Below are 22,180 nucleotides of genomic sequence, written 5' to 3' on the forward strand. Positions count from 1 at the left end.
AAAAAAAAAATCGAAGAATCAACAAAAAAATATGTCTACACAACATAGAAATATCAGAGAAATATGAGTTACCTTTTATATGTTAAAATTCAAAATATTAAAACTTTTAAAAGGTCAAAAAAAATTGAAGATTTAATTAAAAGATTCAGGCCCAGCAATTAAATAAACAAAACTAAAAATTGACAAACTTATAAGAAAAAGCAACAAATCTATAATTTTTATTGAACAAATCAAAAACCCTAACCTTGATGCATTGACTGTAGAAGGAGAGGAGGAGTCCAATACATAAGTGGACCATGTGAATTGTGAAGCATGAGCCGCCCTCAAAAAAAAATCTTGAAGAAAAAGAAGTTTTAAGGAGAAAATATTGCATCATCTTGGATCCCTACCTGTATAATTAATAAAGTTGAAAGTTTATAAAAATTCAAACTTTCATTTAGATACTTCATAGAATAAAACAAAACAAAGTAGTATAACAAAGACACCAAAAAGTAATTAGCTTGTATTCAATTATCTTGAAGACATGAAATTTAACAAAACAGTAAGCATATACGGAGTGGCTAAATCAATTTGGTGGAGAGGAGGAGTCCAATGAAATCCAGAAAATCCAATTGCTTTGGTCCAATGAAACTGCCATACTTATAATAACGCTTCCTTTTGTTTGTTTTCTAAACAAAAAGTCTCACTTTGTTAATTCTCACGTGCTTGTGTGCATAAAGTACTCTACGATCAGATCTGCTATTATCTTCTTTTGCCGCAACACAATTTTCTCCTTAAAACTTCTTTTTCTTCAAGATTTTTTTTTTTTTTTTTTTTTTTGAGGGCGGCTCATGCTTCACAATTCACATATTCCACTTATGTATTGGACTCCTCTCCTTCTACGGTCAATTCGCAAAGGTTTTTGGCACGGGTTTTATCCAAAAAAGAAAAGAAAAAGAAGAGATAAGTATTGGGTTTTGAAAATAGTGTTTTTAATTTAATTTTTTAATAATGTGTTGTGTCGATGTGGAAAATTGTGGTGTCAGTAGAGGCTTCGGTTTTATATATATATATATATATATATATAGATTATGTTACAATATTTTTACAAATTATATGTGAAATTTTTTTATTAATTTTAATATAAGTTCACTATTAACATTACATTTATATTTATCAATGATTATTTAAAAATTACTAAAGCCACATCAGTAGTTTGTAAAAATATTATAAAATAATTTGTGTCTGTAGCATTAATTATTTTATTTCCATATTACATGGATAATTATAGAATATTCTTGGAGTATTATAAATACGTATTCTTCTTTCGCACATAATTATAAGTCACACTGGTTAAATTTATGATAAGATTCACAATTCATATGAGAGGAGAAGAGTACGTATTTATGGTACTCCCAGAGCATTTAATAATTTTCCATATTGGACATGTATCTAATGTCAACTTTTGAATATCTTAAATTAATATCTTCTTAATTAGTTGTTATTATTATTTAGAAAATTTTTACTCCTTATGACATTTTGTATGATAATTGGAATTTTATTTTTTTAGATCTAACAATATAATATCTTACTAAACAATGTGACATTATCAATAACTTTAAACTTATATAATATTTAATATAAATTAATTAATTCATACAGCTAAAGTGGAAAGAATCTTTAGTCATTCCCCATTTGGTATGGCAACTCAAACACATGTTTTCAGTTTTTAAACAACATTACACATATTTCTATACACTTTTTCACTCACATGTATTTTTACACATGTTTTAAAATAACAAAACACATGTTTTTAAGTGCATATACCAAACACCCCTTAGTTTATGTTTTTCTTTATATTAAGTATTAACATTAATAGTGGGTTAATTTCACATTGGAAAATGAGCATGAGTTAAAAAGGTTTAAAGCTTGTGCTGTATATTCAAAAGTTAGGCCCTTTTAGATATACACTACTCTAAGTTTCTTTAAGACTTTCTCCCCTCTTCCCGTGTGTGTATTATAAAAATATTTAGTATTTTCAAAAGTATTAACATTAAGATATATACTTAAAATAGTTATTTATTTTAAGTAGGAGTTTTTTTTTTTTTTTTTTTTCTTCTTTTTTTTGGGGATAAAAAGTAAGAGTAGTTAAAGTATTTATATTGTATCAATTCAGATTTTAAAATTTTTGACGAATTTCTGTGTCTGAATTGCATAGTATATGGCGTATGGGCATTTTCTATTTTGATGCGCGAAAACCGTAGAAAGCTTTAAGTTTTTCATTTGATTTCAATAGGATCGTGGCAATTGCTCACGGTTCACTGACTTATTATTATTATTATTATTATTATTATTATTATCAGAAAACATAAACTTTATTAACTATGAAACAGAGATTATGTTAGGAACCCAGTGGTTCCTAATGGGGATTGATGGGAATTATAGGTGAATGGATGGGGATTGTAGGGAAATTGACTTAATTCGAGGTAGTCACCCTCCATAGAGAAATAGAGAGATTAAGAGAGAGAGAGGGAGATGCACTAATGCACTAACAAATTGGTGTATTCTTCATTCATATTCATATTGGATTACAATCATGTATTTATAGAAGACTAACTCTAATCTCATTGGTCCACATGGCCTCATCCTATTGGTTCTATTATTCCCCATGTGCATTAATAATTCCAACATGTGCTAAATGTGATTAACATGTTTAGAATTGTAACTAACTAACTAAATCTCAATACACCAATTATTATCTTTATGCTTATAGCATTCCTAACATTTCCCTCCCCTTGAAAACACCTTGCCCACAAGGTGTTGTTGTGAAATAACATCTTCATCAAAGGAGATCTTCCAATGGACCAATACCGTAGTGACATTTTGATCACCATATTCATGCATTTCTCTTTGACAAGCGATCCTATGCATATGAAGGTTTCTTCTTCGTAGATCTTCAAAATTTGCTCGAATTCTTGAGCCTTCAATGGTTCTTCAATCTTCAAGGTCTCATTAGTTCTCTCAACCTTGAAATGTTCTTGTATCCTCAAGACCTCATTTGATTCTAGAACCATTAAAATTGTTGGCGCTTGTATCTTGGATTCTTGGATCACCGACACTTGGATTGCCACTTCTTGAATCATAGACTCTTGAATGGAAGCCTCCATTGGTGCATCAAGAATGAGTTCTTGGAACTTGATTTGTTCTTCGACTTTCATTGAATCAAGAGATTGTAACTCTTCTTCGGACATGTTTTCAAGATCTTCTTGCACTCTTGAAAGTTCTTCCTTCATGGCCATGTTAGATTCAGCCAAGGCCTTCATCTTCTTTGAAATATCTTTGGATTCTTCTAAGGCTTTGTTCAACAATTCTTGTATTTTTTTCAAAAGTTTTCTTTCATCACAATTGCTCATCTCAAGATCAACGGCTCTGATACCACTTGTTAGGAACCCAGTGGTTCCTAATGGGGATTGATGGGAATTATAGGTGAATGGATGGGGATTGTAGGGAAATTGACTTAATTCGAGGTAGTCACCCTCCATAGAGAAATAGAGAGATTAAGAGAGAGAGAGGGAGATGCACTAATGCACTAACAAATTGGTGTATTCTTCATTCATATTCATATTGGATTACAATCATGTATTTATAGAAGACTAACTCTAATCTCATTGGTCCACATGGCCTCATCCTATTGGTTCTATTATATACCACTTGTTAGGAACCCAGTGGTTCCTAATGGGGATTGATGGGAATTATAGGTGAATGGATGGGGATTGTAGGGAAATTGACTTAATTCGAGGTAGTCACCCTCCATAGAGAAATAGAGAGATTAAGAGAGAGAGAGGGAGATGCACTAATGCACTAACAAATTGGTGTATTCTTCATTCATATTCATATTGGATTACAATCATGTATTTATAGAAGACTAACTCTAATCTCATTGGTCCACATGGCCTCATCCTATTGGTTCTATTATTCCCCATGTGCATTAATAATTCCAACATGTGCTAAATGTGATTAACATGCCTCATCCTATTGGTTCTATTATTCCCCATGTGCATTAATAATTCCAACATGTGCTAAATGTGATTAACATGTTTAGAATTGTAACTAACTAACTAAATCTCAATACACCAATTATTATCTTTATGCTTATAGCATTCCTAACAGATTACATGTTGGATAAGAGCTTGCTCAAGAAAGTAAGGGGACCCTCAAACAAAAAAAAAAAAAGTAAGTAAGGGTTTCTTCAATCTAGGTTGAGAAATTAACAGTGCTAAAAGTATGTTTAGTTAACAAATGAGTTGACCTATTTCCTACCCTTCCCACATGAGAAAAAACAACTGTACGAATTATATATATATATATATATATATATATATATATTTAAAAGCTTAAGTATAGTATTTATTGTTATTATACTCTAATTAAGTCACATCAGTTGTTATATCACCCACTTATTTCCATCTAGTTTTCTCTTATGAACGGTTTTAGACCCCTTAAACACACAGATTGCGTAGCCTAGATTAATTAGCCAAGTTGTTACTTAGTCAAATTAAGCAATTCTAGGTTAAAACAATCAAACAATCATATCAAGAATAATAATGCAGCGGAAAATAAATAACACAAGATATGATCACCCAGGAAACCACACGGTAAAAACCTGGGGAGGATTTGACCCACCGATCATCAAGGCTAACCTGAATTCACTATGAAAGAATTGAAGTTCGTACAAAAGGACTACAAGCTCCCCGCTCGACTTCCTAATGCTACCCACCAGTAGAACTTCCTGACACGACCACGCGCAGGCTCCGAATCCACGGACTACTTCTTTCTTGAATTCTTCAATCAGCTACAAGCTCCCCGCTTGCTTTTCTTTTAAGTTCCAATGGTTGCAACAGTAATGATCTTCAAGATGTTGAAATCATCTCCACCATGAAAACCCTAAGTTTTGTGTAAAGGAAAGCTCCTCAAAGATCTCACACGAGATTCACACAAAACAGCAATGTATGAGCAACAATACAATATGGACAACCTTCAAAAACGTGGCTAGGGTTTTGTTTATATACCTAGGGTAAAAACATAAAACCCTAAACGTTTAATGAAGTAGGGCTGAGTTGGAAATTCTGCAGAAAATTCAACCTATGCGAATTTCGATCGATCGAGTCTATTCTTCGATCAATCGAGCCAGGCCGAAAGTCCCAAGTACTTCTGCAGCCACTCGATTCCAACTTTACAATATTAAACCAACTTTGAGCAAGTCTAAATAAGACTAAATACAATGTTTTGATCATGGTTTGCCAACATTACAAATTAGAGTTCTAAATACATAAAATCCTAAGACCTTAGAACCTAACAAACTCCCCCTTTGGCAATCCGTGACAAAACCCTAATTAACAGCTCAAAGTTTTACAAATAAAAAACCCTTTACAAAGATAATGCTCATAAAATTCAATTCAGCCTAACTACTATCCATAGTTGCAAGTGTAGACAGCAGCTTAGTTGAATCAACCTATATAATCCTGAAATACTCAACAAACGCATAAAGATATGAACAAAGCTTTGATTTTGTAGATTGTAGTTTTGACTCTTTTTGCATCTGTCTGTAGAAGGGGTTTTCCCTTTCCTGTGCAGCAAATCTGACTCAGTTACAAGATAACTCAAAATGCAAGTTGTTCTATTTAGGGTTGCTTATAACCAAAACAAGCCTACATTTACTTATCACTAAGGTGCAACAAAAAAGAAGGTCCAAATTAAATTACTAGTTAAGACACATAAAGAGAAAACCTAGATAGGACTAGAAAGTGAGCAACTAATGAATGTCAACCAGAATTTTAAAACTTGTGTGCCTGCACCAAGTTACCCGACCAATCAGCTAAATAATCAATTAGGTTGAACCAAACGTGCACACGAATTTCCTGCTTCTACATGGTTTGTAGACAACTTTACAGCCAATTTTTGAAGAGGCAGATCCCAAACTCTAATTTACTGACACATTGCTTGTGCAGTAGACAATTATCATCGCATCAGGGTTTGACCTCTCTAACTCCATAATCAACAGGGATACAGAACAATTCGAGCAAAATTACGACTAATCAAATTCTTGGAGTCTCCCATCTTTTTTCAGAAATTTTGGAGTGATATTGGCGACGATGTGGTTCGGGCAGTGTTATTTTGCCTAAACTCTGGCAGCCTCTTTTCAGGTCTGAATCATACTTTTATTTCTCTTATTCCTAAAGTTAAAAACCCTGAATATGTCTCTGAATTTCGGCCCATTGCTCTCTGTAATATTTTATATAAGCTTGTATCAAAAGTGTTGGCAAATAGGTTGAAAAAAGTCTTACCTCATATCATCTTAGAATCTCAAAGTGTTTTTCAATCTGATAAGGCTATCTCTGATAATATCCTAGTGGCTTTTGAGACTCTCCACCATATGAAGCGAAAGAACGGGGGTAAGGTGAGTCACTTAGCTCTGAAGTTGGACATGAGTAAAACTTACGATAGATTGGATTGGGTGTTTCTCAAAAAGGTGTTGGAGAAAATGGGTTTTCATGGGAGGTGGGTCGGATGGATTATGGAGTGCGTTACATCTGTGACCTACTCGGTTCTGATAAATGGCGAGCCTTCGGAACCTTTTTCCCCAACTAGAGGCATTCGCCAAGGGGATCCCCTCTCCCCCTACCTTTTCCTTCTTTGTTCGGAAGGTTTTGTTGGCTTGCTTGAGCAGGTAGTGGCTGCAAAGTCCCTTGAGGGTTTCTCTCTCTGTAAGTATGGGCCGAAAATTTCCCACCTTTTGTTTGCCGATGATAGTCTCCTCTTTTGTCGTGCTATAGTGGCTGACGTTTCAAAAATTCTAGAGATCCTAGGGAAGTATGAGAGAGCTTCGGGGCAGAAAATAAATGCAAACAAAACCACTATTTTCTTTGGTGGTAATGTGACGGAGTCAGCAAAGTTACAAGTACAAAGTCTCTTGGGGGTTCCGGAAGTAAGGGAGTATGAGAAATACTTGGGTTTGCCGGCGGTTGTGGGAAGACACAAAAAGGCGAGTTTTAATTATATAAAGGATCGTGTTTGGGGAAAATTGCAGGGTTGGAAGGAAAAACTTTTATCCCAAGCCGGTAAGGAGGTTTTGCTTAAAGCCGTGGTCCAAGCTATTCCGACTTTTGCTATGAGTTGTTTTCGCCTCCCGGTTGGTCTTTGTCAAGATATTGAGATGCTTGTCCGTAAGTTTTGGTGGGGTCAAAGGGGGGATCGTCGAAAAATTCATTGGAAGAAATGGGAGGTGTTATGCAAACCTAAAGAAGAGGGTGGCATGGGTTTTAAGGACTTATGCAAGTTTAATGAGGCTTTGCTCGCAAAACAAGTGTGGAGGTTGGCTCACGATAAACATTCACTGTTTTACAAGGTGTTTAAAGCTAAATTTTTTCCTCATGGGTCTATTTTTGAAGCCACCACTTCTTTGGGGTCTTATGCTTGGCAAAGCATTTTGAAAGCTAGACATTTAATTGAAGCGGGGGCAAGATGGCAAACTTATTAGAATTTTCAGTGACAAGTGGCTGCCATGTGGGGATGGAGTTTTATCTCCCTCCTCGGGTGAGCTTCATCCAGAGGCTACAGTTTCCGAGCTTATAAATCGGACTTCGAGGTGGTGGAACATTCAGCTGATTGATCGATGCTTTCACCCTCCCGATGCAGCTCAGATTAAATCTCTTCCGCTTTGCTCTACTCCCCAATCTGATGTGTTGATATGGCCACTTGAAAAATCTGGAAAGTATTCAGTTAAAACCGGGTATAGTTTGCTGTGTGTTGTTCAGGATCCAGCTGAAAGTTTGCTCCAAGTTAGTATGGATGAGCGGGGCTTTTGGAAAAAGCTTTGGAAAATTCCGGCCCCTGGAAAAATTAAGCACTTTCTCTAGCGGGCATGTACAAATTCTCTAGCAACAAAAGAGAATTTGGTGAAACGTAAAATCTTAACTGATGCTACTTGTTCTCGCTGTTTGGTTGCTTCTGAGGGCAGCCTTCATTCTCTGTGGAGTTGCAGCAGCTTAAAGGAGGTTTGGGAGAAGGACTTTGGCTGGATTCTTAGTTCTGGCGCAGCCTTTACTTCTTTTAAGGAGTTGGTAGAGCTGGTCTTCACAAAGCCTGAGTCAGTTGCTCTGTTTGCCACGACAGCGTGGTCTGTGTGGTTTCATAGAAATAAAACCAGGTTGAATGAAAATACCAGACCTTTGGGCCAGCTTGTTGGCTTTGCGCGCGACTATATCCGCGATTATAGGTCTCAAAAGCATTGCTCCACCTCTGTCCGTAAAGTTGCTTCAAAGAGATGGTGTCCGCCTGAACGCGAGGTCTGGAAGATTAACTTTGATGGGGCTATGTTTGGCGAATCTGCAGATGCTGGCATCGGGGTGGTTATTCGGAATTCCAATGGCGAGGTGAGGGCCGCTCTGGCTGAGAAGATCAGTAAACCACCCTCTGTGGAGACGCTAGAGCTGCTGGCTGCCAGACGTGCTGCTCTTTTCTCCCAGGAACTTGGTCTGAATAGGGTGATTTTTGAAGGGGATTCGGAGTTGGTAATGAAGGCCCTTCAATGGGGTGGCTGGGATCTCGCTTCAGGTGGTCATCTTATCCAAGATTTTTTATGTATTGTAAACTCCTTTGCGAGTATTTCTCTCTCTCATGTCTGTAGGCGGGGTAATACGGTAGCACATGCCCTTGCCCAGAGAGCTAGGCATTGTTTTCCTATTTCAGTTTGGATGGAATCCTATCCATCGGACATTTCCTCTTTTGTATTAGCTGATTTTCAGCCTCGGGTTGTTTAATGTTATCAGTTCTCTTTCTCAAAAAAAAAAAAATTCTTGGAGTCTCCATAGCCTCTTGTTGGAAAAACAGCATATCCCCTACTCCCTCTACTATAGTCTTTGCTCATATATGGTCATTTCTAGTTAACATAACAATCAAATTACTACCAAGTTTAAGTTGGATTATAAGCTATATAATCTAATGAATTAAGAGGTTTGAACAGGTTCATTATCCTCTCACCCCACAGGTACGAAAGGCCCACAACCATGAGGTCCAATCCCCCGGGCCCCTAGGACACAAGGGGTTAATTTTTTATAATTTTTTTTTTAAATATAAAACTATAAAAATTTATCGCCAGTATGCAGTGCCATTAAAGTAGTTGTGCAGATATAAATCAAGCAAGTATGAAAAATCGTCAGAACTCAGAACTTTAAACAACAATTGAGACATGCATTAAAGTATACACCTGTAGTCTGGTACCTAGTCAAGAATAATATCACAAATGTTTCCGCATTAAAGCATCTATAAAACACAAGCACCCAGAGGACACAAATCAAGCCCAAAAGCCAATAAGTTACTAAATTTTCACTATTCTCATTTTTCTCACCAAGGGTGCCAAGAAATATAGTGGGGTTCTCACAGAATACCTCCATTATAACTTCCCAGATGGCCTTGAGTTAAAACCTGCCCATCCAGCAGGTTGAGAAGCTGGCTTGGTCTCTGTAATCTTTGCCTCCCCAAAACGCTGAGCATTATTTCCGTCACTGATGGGTTTTGATATCTGAGGGCTATTACTGGGGGCAGCTGAGAAACTCTCTGTTCCAAAACCCCATGAATCAAAACCAGTGTTTACTTGAGCAGCCTGCTTAGTTTGGTGACCATTTCTTCTCCTAACAGATTTGGAAGGGTTCTCTTTTGAAAGAGGTTTCTGTGGTTTAGGCTCCTCAGCAAATGCTTGCCATTGCTTTGGCTCCGGGCTCACACTATTCCTGTCAGATTTTTCTTGCTGTGGTTCCCAAATTGTTCCTGAAAAAAGAATAAATTCTGTCAATAACAGAGATGATGGAGACAAAATAATCAAATTATGATAATTTAAAGCAAAGAAAATTACACCAAAGGAGTTGCAGGAGAGGTTTGAATCTTTGAAACATTTTTATTTGGTGATGGATTTCTAGCAGCAAGTGCTTGCTTGAGCTCTTGAATCTCCTGTCTTTGAGATCGACAAATGGCAGATAGCTTTTCAAATTTTGAAGTTATTTCAGCCTTCTCCAAGTTTGTTTGCTTCAGCTGCCCCTTCAGCCTCTAAAACCTGCCCATCCAGCAGGTTGAGAAGCTGGCTTGGTCTCTGTAATCTTTGCCTCCCCAAAACGCTGAGCATTATTTCCGTCACTAATGGGTTTTGATATCTGAGGGCTATTACTGGGGGCAGCTGAGAAACTCTCTGCTCCAAAACCCCATGAATCAAAACCAGTATTTGCTTGTGCAGCCTGCTTAGTTTGGTGACCATTTCTTGTCCTAACAGATTTGGAAGGGTTCTCTTTCGAAAGAGGTTTCTGTGGCTTAGGTTCCTCAGCAAATGCTTGCCATTGCTTTGGCTCCGGGCTCACGCTATTCCTGTCAGATTTTTCTTGCTGTGGTTCCCAAATTGTTCCTTCAATCTTGTCCTTTGGCTGAAAAAAGAATAAATTCTATCAATAACAGATATAACGGAGAAAAAATAATCAAATTCTGATAGTTTAAAGCAAAGAAAATCATACCAAAGGAGTTGCAGGAGAGGTTTGAATTTTTGAAACATTTTTATTTGGTGATGGATTTCTAGCAGCAAGTGCTTGCTTGAGCTCTTGAATCTCCTGTCTTTGAGATCGACAAATGGCAGATAGCTTTTCAAATTTTGAAGTTATTTCAGCCTTCTCCAAGTTTGTTTGCTTCAGCTGCCCCTTCAGCCTCACTACTTCAGCCTCTAATGCTTCCTCCTTTTCAGAATTACTATTACTAACTGTGGAACTAAACTTCTCAGTATCAAATTCAGCAACAAAAGTGTTAAAAGTGTCATCTTGAAAAGTAGCTGTAGTCTCAACTTTTGATGGTTTTGGCCTATGTGTGCCACGGTCTGTACCCTTCTGGGAAAATGTCATCTCAAAATCCTTGGAAGAGCCATCCTCAGCCTTTTGTGATTTACCATGCGTATTTTTTCGAACAGTATAAGTTTGTATGTCTGCCTCTTTTGCAGGGCTAGTATTCCTAGGTAAAGGAAGATTCTCAGGCTTAAATTGATCATTTTTTGATGTACCATGGGTAGTAGGTTCTTCATCAAATTTGGGTCTTGTCATGTCCTCAGGAACAACTGAATCTTTTGCATGCAGACTAGACCAGAAAGCACCAAGCTGCCCCCCACCTCCCCCTGCCCTAGAAGAAGGTTGTGATGTGTTCCTAGTTTGTTCTCCAGATGAAGGTGGGGGTGGCGGACTTCTGCGAGGCACTGGATGTGCCTTATATGCAGGCTTCGGAATACCTGTTACATCAGCCTCACTTCAATTGAAAGAAAATCTCAAATATTTGTGGCCTTTCTTAATATCAATTTACAGTTATCCAAAATCAAATCTGCTCCAACAAAATCCATGTCAAGAATTTATGAAATGTTAAGTTTTCTTCATTTCAATCAGGTTTAACACTAGGCTAGAAGGTAAAATTTAATAATTCATACAGAAAGAAAAATGAGTTTTTGTAACAAGTACACCTTTGATGTCCTCACCTTCATGTATGTCCGCGGATTTCATTTCAGGTGGCCTATCAGGTAAAGACTTCTGAAGATTAGCAGGTAACTGCTCATTAACACGAAACCACACCTGCCAACATTGTAAAAAATCCCAGCATCAGTTAGTAGAATGTTTATTCTTCACCTAAAATTTCTAGTACAAGATGATCTAAAACTAACCTAAATTCATGGAGATGAATGGCCAATCAAGCAAAGCGCTTGCCTGCGTGATGTCTGGTCTGTCATCTGGTGAAGATTGAAGCATCTCTTTGATCAGGTCTGTAACAGAGGAGCCATATTTAGGTAACTCTGGAATGCGATAATTCCCATTTAAAATTTGAAGCTTTGATTCTCCATCAAATGCACTTTTGAAGTAGCAAATCCGATAGAGGAGGCAACCCAGCGCCTGCAGATTGACAGAGTAACGTCAGTTCCTAATTGCACATTTGATTAGATTATTTGACTGTTTCTGCATTTCACTCTGAATTACAAGGTTCAGCTTGACTTACCCATATGTCTACCTTCTCATTTATAAGTTCTCTCCGAAAGAGATCCCACATCTAGGTAAAGGAGGAAAACAAAAATCAAATAACTTTAGCATTAAAATCAGAAATTTAACATCGTAAGAGTGAACTGTGAAGTTCAATGTTCAACCTCGGGTGCTCTATAAGCAGGTGTCGTGTGCTTCCTGATATTATCTTCTTCAATGCCCATTTCTTCAGGCTTCTCAAAACGCTTATGATTGGTAGAGGTGCTGCCAAAATCGCACAACTTCCATACTCCATCATATCCCAGCAAAAGATTCTCAGCTTTCAAGTCTCTGAAAATGAGAGGAAGAAACAACAATAAATCATAAATATTTCTTAGCAAGCAAAAACAAAAGGAAACTAATAAGTCTCTTCAAATAAATTAAAGGCAAAGGATGTCTTTTCTTCTTGCAGTACAAGCATGACTTACAAGTACATCAATCCAAAATTTGCCACAATGTAATCAGAAGAGGAAAATGGGGTTTGGGAAAAACTATACTAATCAATACCTTCAAGCAACCATGTTTAACTATTTTAAGATAATGCAAAAATGGTAAAGGTTAATCTTAAAAAAATTTTAATGTATGATTTCCAAGCCCATTAACCAGCACATTAACGAGAGATTTCTCACAGAATTCCATCACAAGGAATGCTTCTTTAGTTCGTCCCATATCCAAGATGGTATGGGCATAGAGTGTGACAACATTAGGATGTCCCTTAAGTGACTTCAACATTGAGATCTCCTTCATCACCAATTCCTCTAATTCCTCATCATTAAATATAATGTGCTTTAAAGCATACTGCTTTGACACATTCACAAGGTCCCGAGCTAAGTATACACAAGAGAAACCTCCCTCTGCAATGGCATTAATAGGCAGCTTTCTTTGCAATCAGGTTTGGGACTTCCAATGGATACAGAAAATGGATCAGACTTTGGTTTGGCATTTGACCCATCAAATGTTGATGGGTTTGATTTGGGCTCACCTTCAGTGGCCCAGCCTGTAACGCCCCAAGTAAAAAATAGAGTAAAAAAAGAAAGAGAAAAGTGAAGGTCTGATTTTTTTTTTTTTTTTTTTTTCTTTTTTGGTGTAATGCCCACCTTCCCCACCTAATATCCACCGCTCGTCTCACACTATCACCTTACAAATTAGCAAATTCTTCTTTTTCATTTTTCCCTCAAATACTTTCTTTACTCTCTCATCCTCTCCCATCGGTACTGCACACCACCATCTCCGCCATCATTTTTTCCGGCAAGATCACCAGGAAAATCCTTAAGAACATCTAAGCACCTCCACATATTTTATTTGAGGTAAAAGTTCTAATCTCTTTTTATAGGTTTTATGCTGTTGTTTGAGGTTATTTTTATCTCAGCTTTGATAGGGATACCCATATGATTTATGAGCTTTGAAAGTGATATTTATGTGTTTATATGTATGGGTTTTGTATTGGTGGAATTATTTGATGTGTGGGTTTATGGTTGTGTTAAGGTTTATTTATAACATGTGGTAGTTGGTAAAACTAATTTTTCTATTGCTATTGTGATTTTGCTTTCAATTCCAATCACAATACAAGAGGGTTCAAAATAAGAAACCAAAACAGAATCAACACAGCAAACACTAACCAAACAGAACTTGCAATGAACTAGGCAGCAACACAACAACAATGAAAACAACACAAAGCAGAAATGCTAGCACCACACCAAATACAACATCTTAGTCTTCCTCTATCTTTTCTTACAGAAAAAAAAAATAAAAAAAAAAATAAAAAATAAAAAAGGCAGTGTCTTGTTTGATCAGGCACTTGATAATCCTCGAAAAAAGTGGCATTTGAAGCAAAGCCAGGGCCGGCCCAACAAAATTTGGGGCCTAAGGCAAAAATTTTATATGGGGCCCTTTTATATGTAAACATTAATTAAATAAAATTATATAATATCAATTAAATTAAGATTAATTTGATGTAAATGTAGAAATTGATAAATAATACTCGCTCAACTAAGGTTAATTTCAAATAGAAGATTGAATATTATAGTTGAATCAAAAGGAACTTACTTTAACTATGACTATGCATAGTTAAGTACAGTTGTAATCTAAATTTTAATTTTATATATTCTTTTTAAGAGAAAGAGATAGATAGATATTATTTGGTGTGTGGCTTAGTAGAAAATTAGTCATCATTGGTGATTTATCACATTTGCAGCATTTTATTTGAAACATCTTAAGGTTTCGATTGGGTTAAATTTTTATTGGTCTCCTATTTTAAAAGCCATGTTAGAAATGAAAAAGAAAAATACTAAAAATACTACAAAATATTCACAATAAATGTGATTATGACTGTAATTGATGAATTTCAACAACTTAATTTATTTGTGTTTGAATTACTTTTTTATGTGATTGGTGATATGTCAGTTAAATCTACAATAAAATTTGTGGTATTTTTAGCATCGCTCTTAAAAAAAAGTATCAATTATTTAAAAAACGTTATATTTTTATAAAATTTTGGGTTTTTTACTAAGGGAGATGGGGCCTCTTTTTTAGTAGGGAAATTTTTTATTTGTTGTGGGGCCTTAGGCCTAGGCCTAAGTTGCCTAGGCCATGAGCCGGCACTGAGCAAAGCCTAACAATATTAACAAGAGCAATATAAATAAAAAGTTAAATGTAATAAAAAATGAAAAAAAGAAAAGGTTTATAATGTGTGAAAGGGGGAATACCACTATACTTGATAGGCAAGTACACTTGAGCACTCAAAACAATTTTCTTGTCCTCAATAAATAGACTTGGTTATCTGAATACTGACTTTAGTAAAAGAATTGTCTACAACTTAGAACTTTGAACAATGGTTGTTGTCCAAATGGAGTAGTTAAATTTTCAATTTGATACCAACCGGAAACAATGATTGTGATCATTTTCTGGGTAACAAAATGGAGTAGTGGCTTATGAAAAATGGTGCCTGTAATTGAATGTGTGAAAGACTTTGGTAATTTACAGTAAATGTAAGTCTAATAATGGATAAGTGGGTGGGGACGTACTTGTAATTTTCTAAAAGTGGTGAGGGCACTTTGGTCCTCCATGAGAGGAAATTTGAGGGGTTTTGAGTTATAACATGTGGTAGTTGGTAAAATTAATTTTTCCATTGCTATTGTGATTTTGCTTTCAATTCCAATCAGTTTCCACTGTGGGAGAGAATGGGATGACTCTTGATTGGTCTGTTCTTGATGGTCTTTTTATTTTTATTTTTTTATTTTTTATTTTTAAGTAATTGTAATTTATCAATTGGACTGTTCAATGGGATATTGGTCTTATCGTGACAAAGATGCTCTAAGCCATAGATGCAAACATTTGAGAAGGCAATATGATGAGAAATGTAACCACTGATATTATGTCTAGTATTCTTATATCCAATCTTGTATCTTTAGAACATTTGTTGTTCTTTATCCTGCATCCTTATGCTTCGTCATATAGAAATTAATCTGTTCTGAGCTGTCACAGATAATTGTTGCATACAATGACGAGGTTTCTGATGGAGATGCAACGCAGATTTCAACAGTGAAGGCCCCAATTTGATGATTGGTATGTTTCTTGTTTCAGCATTGAGAGCTTTCCCCAATATTCAAGAACACTATTGTCTGCTTATATTGCTTCTATTGTCTTATATTTGTTTTTCCTTAACCTAAATATCAATGTTCTTTCAGTTGCATTATTTCATTTTCTGTATTGCTATCCTAAAATCTGATGTTATAGAACTGACAATTGTGCTTATTTCTGCTTGATTTATGAAAATCCAGCGGCTGATGGAGGGTATTAGCAAGTTGATCAAGATGTTGGTTTCATGTAATGGTGTCTGTAAGATTTTCTTTTCACAAGCCTATAACAGACTGACAGAGATTTATATTTATTTTGATTTTGAATTTTTCTGAAGTTGCAAAATTTTAAAGAACTCTAAAAAATTTTAAATTAAGATCTTTTGAACAAACATACCATAATAGAACTTTCCCAATTTTCAAAGATTTATTTCTTATATACAGAAATGACAGCCATGATGAAAGGCAAAATTACCAAACTCTGGGCATTGAGGACTATGAGCTGGGACTCTCTCTCTCTTTCTCTCAATACTACCCATAGGTAAAAAAGATTGGTACAATCAATTCATGACTTCCAAGAACTAGATAGATTTTTTTTTCATTATACAATTTTGTTTTCAACGCCATTTCAGTGTATATTCTTTTCTGTTATGCTCACCTGCTGTCCAATGTGTTCCATTATAGGCATTTAAATGATCTTCTGACTCTTGAATTTTTATGCAAAAGTTTTTTCTTTTTCTTCTATCGTGTGTTCTTGTATTTACATGATAAATATAATAACACAAGTTATTCCTTTGAAGGGTAAAAATATTAGCAATTCAGCCCTGGTGAACCGTCATTCCTAGAAGCTGGCTTCCAATCAGATATTTAAATTTGTGTGCAATGATGCTTCTATCTATTGAGAAACCTTATGCACGAATCGGTATTTTGCCAGTTGAACATGTTTTTAATACATTTATGCTTAATTAGTTTGCCTTAAAACTTATGGCTATACCTGTTTTCTTTTTCTTTTTTCTTTTTTTCTTTTTTTTCCCTTCAAATGTTGCAGTCTAAGAACTTACAATTTTTTTTAGCGTGCAAATTCTTCATTTTATAATCATTTACATGATCTTTTCACTCTCTACCATCAATGTAAAAGTCTTTATTTGTCTTTGCAAGCTGAGGACTTGGTATAAGTTTTTTTAAGGTCTATTGGACAATTTAATTGACTTGATCCATTTAAAGAAGATAACAAAAGAAAATAGAAAGAACATTTTTGCGGTTGGTGATTCTTCTTCTTCTTTCCATTCAATATTTATAATTTTACTTGTTGATTTGATTTTTGAGAAATTCAAAACTTTTCAATTTAGCACATGTATCCGGAATCTGAATTACATACCAGAAGATATTTATTGTTTATCTAAGTATAATACGTATGATTCTAAATCATAACATTCATTTGAGGGGCATCAAAACATATTAGGTTCTCTATCTCATACACGCCAGTTTATGTATCAACCATGAACCATCCTATTTTATTACACTAAAAAAGACAGATTCTTGATGAAAAATAGTATATTTGTAAGCCCAATTATAACAAAGAACAAAGAAGCAAATGTACCCCATTTTTTTTAAAAAAAATATTATTAGTCATTTTTTCCAGTGATGCTTGAGATACATGCATGTTGTTTTGGGTTTGGAGTCTGGATGTCCTAATTTGTTTTTGTTTTATGCGTAGGGGCATGACATTTTGTAATTTTCTTTGTATTTGTTTTAGATTTGGCTGGTCAAAATGGACTTTAGCTTGTATCTCCACTATGACAGTCTCAGATCTGGTAAACATATTTTCAACTGGCCTTTGCAGCATTATAGATGGTTAAGTAAGGGGGATCCTATAGCCCTTCTCTTATGTTTCTTTTTTGTTATGAAGATGCTGAAACGGATGATTGCAAGAGCAGCAAGAGGCATTCTTTTTGTGTTTCAGGTGGGAAAGGAAATTGAGATTTCAAACTTCATTATGGATGATCCCTGCATCATCTTCGATTGGAAATTTAACTGAGCTTGCTTATCTTAGTTTTCTGCTTCGTTGCATTGAGACACTTCTGCATTAAAAAAGAATATGGGTTCAAGTGAATTGGTTTGAGTGGAAGATGAATTGGCAGCTTTGTAGGCTGTAAGGTAGGTTCTCTTCCCATGCAAAATTAACTTTACTAATTGCTGCAAGGATCTTTGTTTTAGGCTGCTTGGAATTTGATGATTGAACAAATATGGACATTAAATTCTATCAATATATATATATATATATATATATGTGGACATTAAATTGAAGTGCATTTAACTACTTATTTTCTTTCTTTCTTTAGTATGCTGATATAGGTGGTTTATATGTATGATAAATTGAAGTGCATTTTCCATTTTTGTGTTTGATTTCATTCAAAGTATCAGATCAAATATTTGCAAAATTGTAGAAAAAAAGACGTTATTTTGTCTAATATATTTTCTTGTCCTGCCCTAATTTAGGCTTTGTGGAAGGGGGTTCCCTTTCTCAGATCCCAGTTTTTTCCGTCCTGAATAATTCCCTTTTCAACTTTCTTGTTACAAAGCTTTAATTATTGTTTTTTGCAAATGCATTTGTAATCATGTTAGCAAGTCAGTGATATAGAAGGTGGAGGAGCCCTGTCTATGATCTATTTGTAATCATGCATTAAGACAAGTTAACACTTAACATGTAGTTGTATCTGCTTCTATTTGAAGTTGAAATAAATCTTGTTCTTTTGCACTAGCAATGTGATATGCTCTTCTCTCCTATTTCTTGTAGTTCAATAGGCTAGACATGATCTTCATTAAGGGAACTTTTTGTATGCTAATTACCTTTGATTATGTACCCAAATTGAGTGGCATGATTTTCTGGTTTAAGTTATTTGTGTGTTTTATGTAGTTCTCAATATAATGGTGTTTTAAAAAACTGAGAGTCAGATTTCAATTCAGTTCAGGCAAGGATTATCAGGAAATGACTTACCATAAAAAAAAAAAATTAAAAAAAAAAAATGACCTATTAGATCATGAAGATATTGTCAGAGTTGTGTACAATATTCTTGTACTTTTGTTATTCAGGTATCACTTAGAATGAAAGACATCTGTGACATTATGTACACAAATATGGGCAATTATATCATTTGTTTGATAATAGATGGTATATATGCAAAGATGTCTAATATAAACATCATAAAGCAGAAAAATCTAGTGAGGCTCTGCCATGATTTTGAACTGTTTGTGAAATTAAGATTTATAAGATAATTGGTATGGTTGTAGAGGAGGGTGGTCGGTCCAGACAGAGGAGGAGAAAGTAGATCAAAGCCGCAAAGTTCAAGTCATTCTTGTATATATTGGTGTGGTTCTTTTAGGTGAAGAGAATGATCAATCCTTTGCCAATAATGAGCTTGATGAAAGAGTATACAGGCATTATGGGTCTCCTCAATTAGAATGGTTTTCTTGGGATGAAATTTGTGAAACAGTGGCACTGTGGCAGCTGATGTTTAGCTTTGGGAAGCTTATATCAAGGTTCCATTCTATCCCGTTGGTAATTTTGCTAGGATAAAGGGTTTTCCTCTAGTTATCACTAAAGAGCACCCCAAAGCATTGCATACAAACTTGTATTTTTTTTTTCTCCTTTGATGAAATGATATTACTTCTGTATTCATTTAGTAAACTGAGTGTTTTTGGGTAACATGGGATGTAGTATATATGATCATATCAATTCCATAATAATCAATGAATTGGATAATTTTGAGTAGCTTTTGTTTAGAAATGACATGTTGCAGGAACATTTGGATGCAACTGCATACAAATGTAGGGGATCTCATATTTCTGATTTGTGCTTGATTTATGGTAACGAAAGTCAAAATGGAAGATCAAATTGTTTGGACATGAAAACAGAGGTCAACAATAATGCCCTTTGGATGGGATTGACGATAACTTAGGATATGCAATATCCAGCAAGGGAGTTTGAAATATCTCATCAGGGGAAAAATAAAATGTTTGCAACTTCTTTAGCCTCTGCACGTTCTCAAAAATTTCAGAGATCATCAAGGGAGAGTTACAAGAATCACTTGAGGAAAGGCCATGAGTAGTCGAAACAAATTTGGGTATCGAGAAGGACAAAGACTACAATTGAATAGAATTTATTGATACAACACTTCAAATTGTTCCTGAAATAGATGAGAAGCTCTTTTTGGAGGGTTTTTGAACTCTTAGAAGATGAGAGAATGGCCATGAAATTTGCAGTGAGGAAATGGTTTCAGACTTGGATAACTCATAATCAGAAGACGAAAGTAATTGAACATTCTTTCAATTACACGTACACTGATTTACTTTTTAAGGCATTCTGTACTTTTAAATTTTTTATATAAAAAAAAAAATAAAATTTTTATTTTTTATCATAAAATTATGGCAAAAATACATTTTTTGTCCATATATTTTGAACTAATTTTCATTTTGGTTCTTAAATAGATTTTGCACCTACCTCAGTCACGGAATATTATTTACATTTTAGTCATTGCCATCAACTTACTAACATAAAAGTCCTAAGTTCTATGTGGTACACGGAGTACACTCTTGGCTATTGAATTGACTACAACGTACACTTTTAATCCAAAAACTTCTATGATATAGCAATGTAAAATTAAAGCATAGGTATGATAGCTAGAAAGTTTAATAAGTTACTGTCGCACCGAAAGCATGACCGCATAAATTAAGAAATGTCTCATCTTGTTTGCATCCGGACCCTTTCTCAATAGATTAAGTTTTCAAATATTGGCTTATTAAATAAATAAATAAACACTTTAAATGGGTTGAAGAATTAAAGTGTATGCACGATTTTTGGGACGTAAAAAAAATATATATATATATATATATATATTTCTAGATGGAAATTATATTTAATATTAAGTAGGTTGAAATGGGTTGGGTCACATTCGCATCAACCCAACATAACCCGTTTATTAAGCGTATTAGGTGGGTTGAGTCAGGTCAACCTGACTTATTAATAGGCCGGGTTAGGATTAAAAGATCATAACACAATTATTAAATAGATTAGGTTCAGGTTGAGTCATTTAGTCGAATACTCTTACCTCAACATGACACGAACCCGACACGCTAACCCAAATTCCCGAATTGACACTCCTGTTAATAATCACTCGTAAAGGTGAAACTTTTTCTCTCTAGGCTCACCCAGGAGTCCTAGAGGTGAAACTTTTTCGTCTCTATATGAACAACTCTCTCCTTTTCACGATAGAAATGATTGCTTAAACACTTTGGTGGGAAGCTATGGATGATATCCTGAACATATGTGCGGGTTTACAGCTATCAAAGAGAAAGGGAACTGAGATTGTTATAGGAGCTCCAGTGATAGAAAATAATAGAGTGTTGGCAAGGAAGTTCTTCACGAAGCGGCGCGTTAACCTGGAATCGGTGGCGCGGGTTCTGAGATCTATCTGGAAAACGGCTCAAAACTTTGAGCTAAGTGACTTAGGAGATAACAAGGCGCTCTTTCTTTTCCAGAATGAGGATGACGCAGATAAAGTCCTGCTGCTTGGCCCATGGTCTTTTGACAAATACCTCTTTGGCTTGCATAAGCTAAAAACAGGGGAGGCAGTAAGAAAGATCAGCTTCGACAAGATGACGTTATGGATCCAACTCCATGGCATCCCAACCATGTACCAAACCAAGGAGGTGGGGCATAGCATAGGGACCACCATTGGATCAGTGGAAAGTGTAGATGTGAATGATAACAGATTCTGCCTTGGAAACTACATGTGAATAAGGGTTACGATAGACATTTCAAACCCACTGTGCAGAGGATGGAAGGTTTGATTGGGAGGATTAAATCAGTTTTGGGTTGACTTCAAATACGAGCGAATGCCAATCTTTTGCTATCTCTGCGGCATGGTGACCCACGACGAAAATGACTGCTTGGTAGGCCTTCATCGTACTGAACGGATGAACGCAGAGGATAAGCCGTACGGCCCATGGCTGCGGGCAACGCAAGAAAGGCTCTAGAAATCACAACTAGTCTTGGCACCATCTCAAGACAGTGATAGGGAGGTACAAAGGAATGCAGTTTTCTTCGCTTAGGCTACCAAGGTATCGGACTAGTCCGCGCGAAGTGCTGTGGGGGAAACCCATCCCCAAACGACGGTGGTAAAGGACAATGGAATAGACAGGGTTGACGTGGGGCGTGTGGTCGCAGTTACTGAGGTGGAAATCTCTAGAATCCCTCACACGCAGCGAGGTTGTCAGTTTAAGGAGCAGCTAAAGGAGATTGACGTAGCGCTTTGTGGGGATACAGCTGACACAACAAATCACGATCTGGCAGAGCAGAGCACGGGTATGTCCAAGGCAATACAAACAAAAGTGCATTCCACTCATGCGCAGGTGAAGGAGGAAGGCTCTGACAGCCATAATGGGACCCAGGGAGAACAAAATAACAACACGATGACACTATTTGGGCCACAGGCGCTTAACGGGCCAGCAACTCAAGCCCAGGTAAATTTACCACCACTCTCT

The 22,180-nt window shown here is 35.8% G+C and overlaps 2 protein-coding genes and 2 long non-coding RNA genes across 17 annotated transcripts; 2 read left to right on the forward strand and 2 right to left on the reverse strand.

The window, feature by feature from the left end:
* Positions 1 to 9,190: 9,190 nt before the first annotated feature.
* LOC136064749 (uncharacterized) lies at positions 9,191 to 10,075 on the reverse strand. Its single transcript, XR_010626355.1, has 2 exons — positions 9,890 to 10,075; positions 9,191 to 9,804 (listed from the first exon to the last, which is right to left on the reverse strand). It is a non-coding gene; the product is annotated as an uncharacterized LOC136064749 (long non-coding RNA).
* Positions 10,074 to 12,928, reverse strand: LOC112004270 (uncharacterized). Its single transcript, XM_065766881.1, has 9 exons — positions 12,911 to 12,928; positions 12,666 to 12,860; positions 12,491 to 12,558; positions 12,188 to 12,353; positions 12,043 to 12,093; positions 11,757 to 11,939; positions 11,531 to 11,624; positions 10,536 to 11,290; positions 10,074 to 10,448 (listed from the first exon to the last, which is right to left on the reverse strand). Exons 1-9 carry the CDS (start codon positions 12,926 to 12,928, stop codon positions 10,074 to 10,076), a joined length of 1,905 nt encoding a protein of 634 aa, XP_065622953.1.
* A 264-nt stretch (positions 12,929 to 13,192) lies between these two features.
* On the forward strand, positions 13,193 to 19,907 carry LOC136064754 (uncharacterized). Of its 14 annotated transcripts, none has more exons than XR_010626364.1 (8): positions 13,193 to 13,369; positions 15,546 to 15,626; positions 15,842 to 15,899; positions 16,082 to 16,178; positions 17,394 to 17,451; positions 17,547 to 17,794; positions 19,021 to 19,177; positions 19,422 to 19,907. It is a non-coding gene; the product is annotated as an uncharacterized LOC136064754 (long non-coding RNA). The 14 variants fall into 14 exon arrangements; XR_010626366.1 differs by having other exon boundaries at positions 19,438 to 19,907; XR_010626359.1 differs by lacking the exon at positions 19,422 to 19,907 and adding an exon at positions 16,438 to 16,559 and having other exon boundaries at positions 19,021 to 19,400.
* Positions 19,908 to 20,941: 1,034 nt separating this feature from the next.
* On the forward strand, positions 20,942 to 21,433 carry LOC111992626 (uncharacterized). Its single transcript, XM_024024494.1, has one exon. It carries the CDS (start codon positions 20,942 to 20,944, stop codon positions 21,431 to 21,433), a length of 492 nt encoding a protein of 163 aa, XP_023880262.1.
* The last annotated feature ends 747 nt before the right edge of the window (positions 21,434 to 22,180 follow it).

This window comes from Quercus suber, unplaced genomic scaffold (assembly GCF_002906115.3).
Source record: "Quercus suber isolate HL8 unplaced genomic scaffold, Cork oak 2.0 scaffold_754, whole genome shotgun sequence".
NCBI classification, from domain to species: Eukaryota; Viridiplantae; Streptophyta; class Magnoliopsida; order Fagales; family Fagaceae; genus Quercus; species Quercus suber.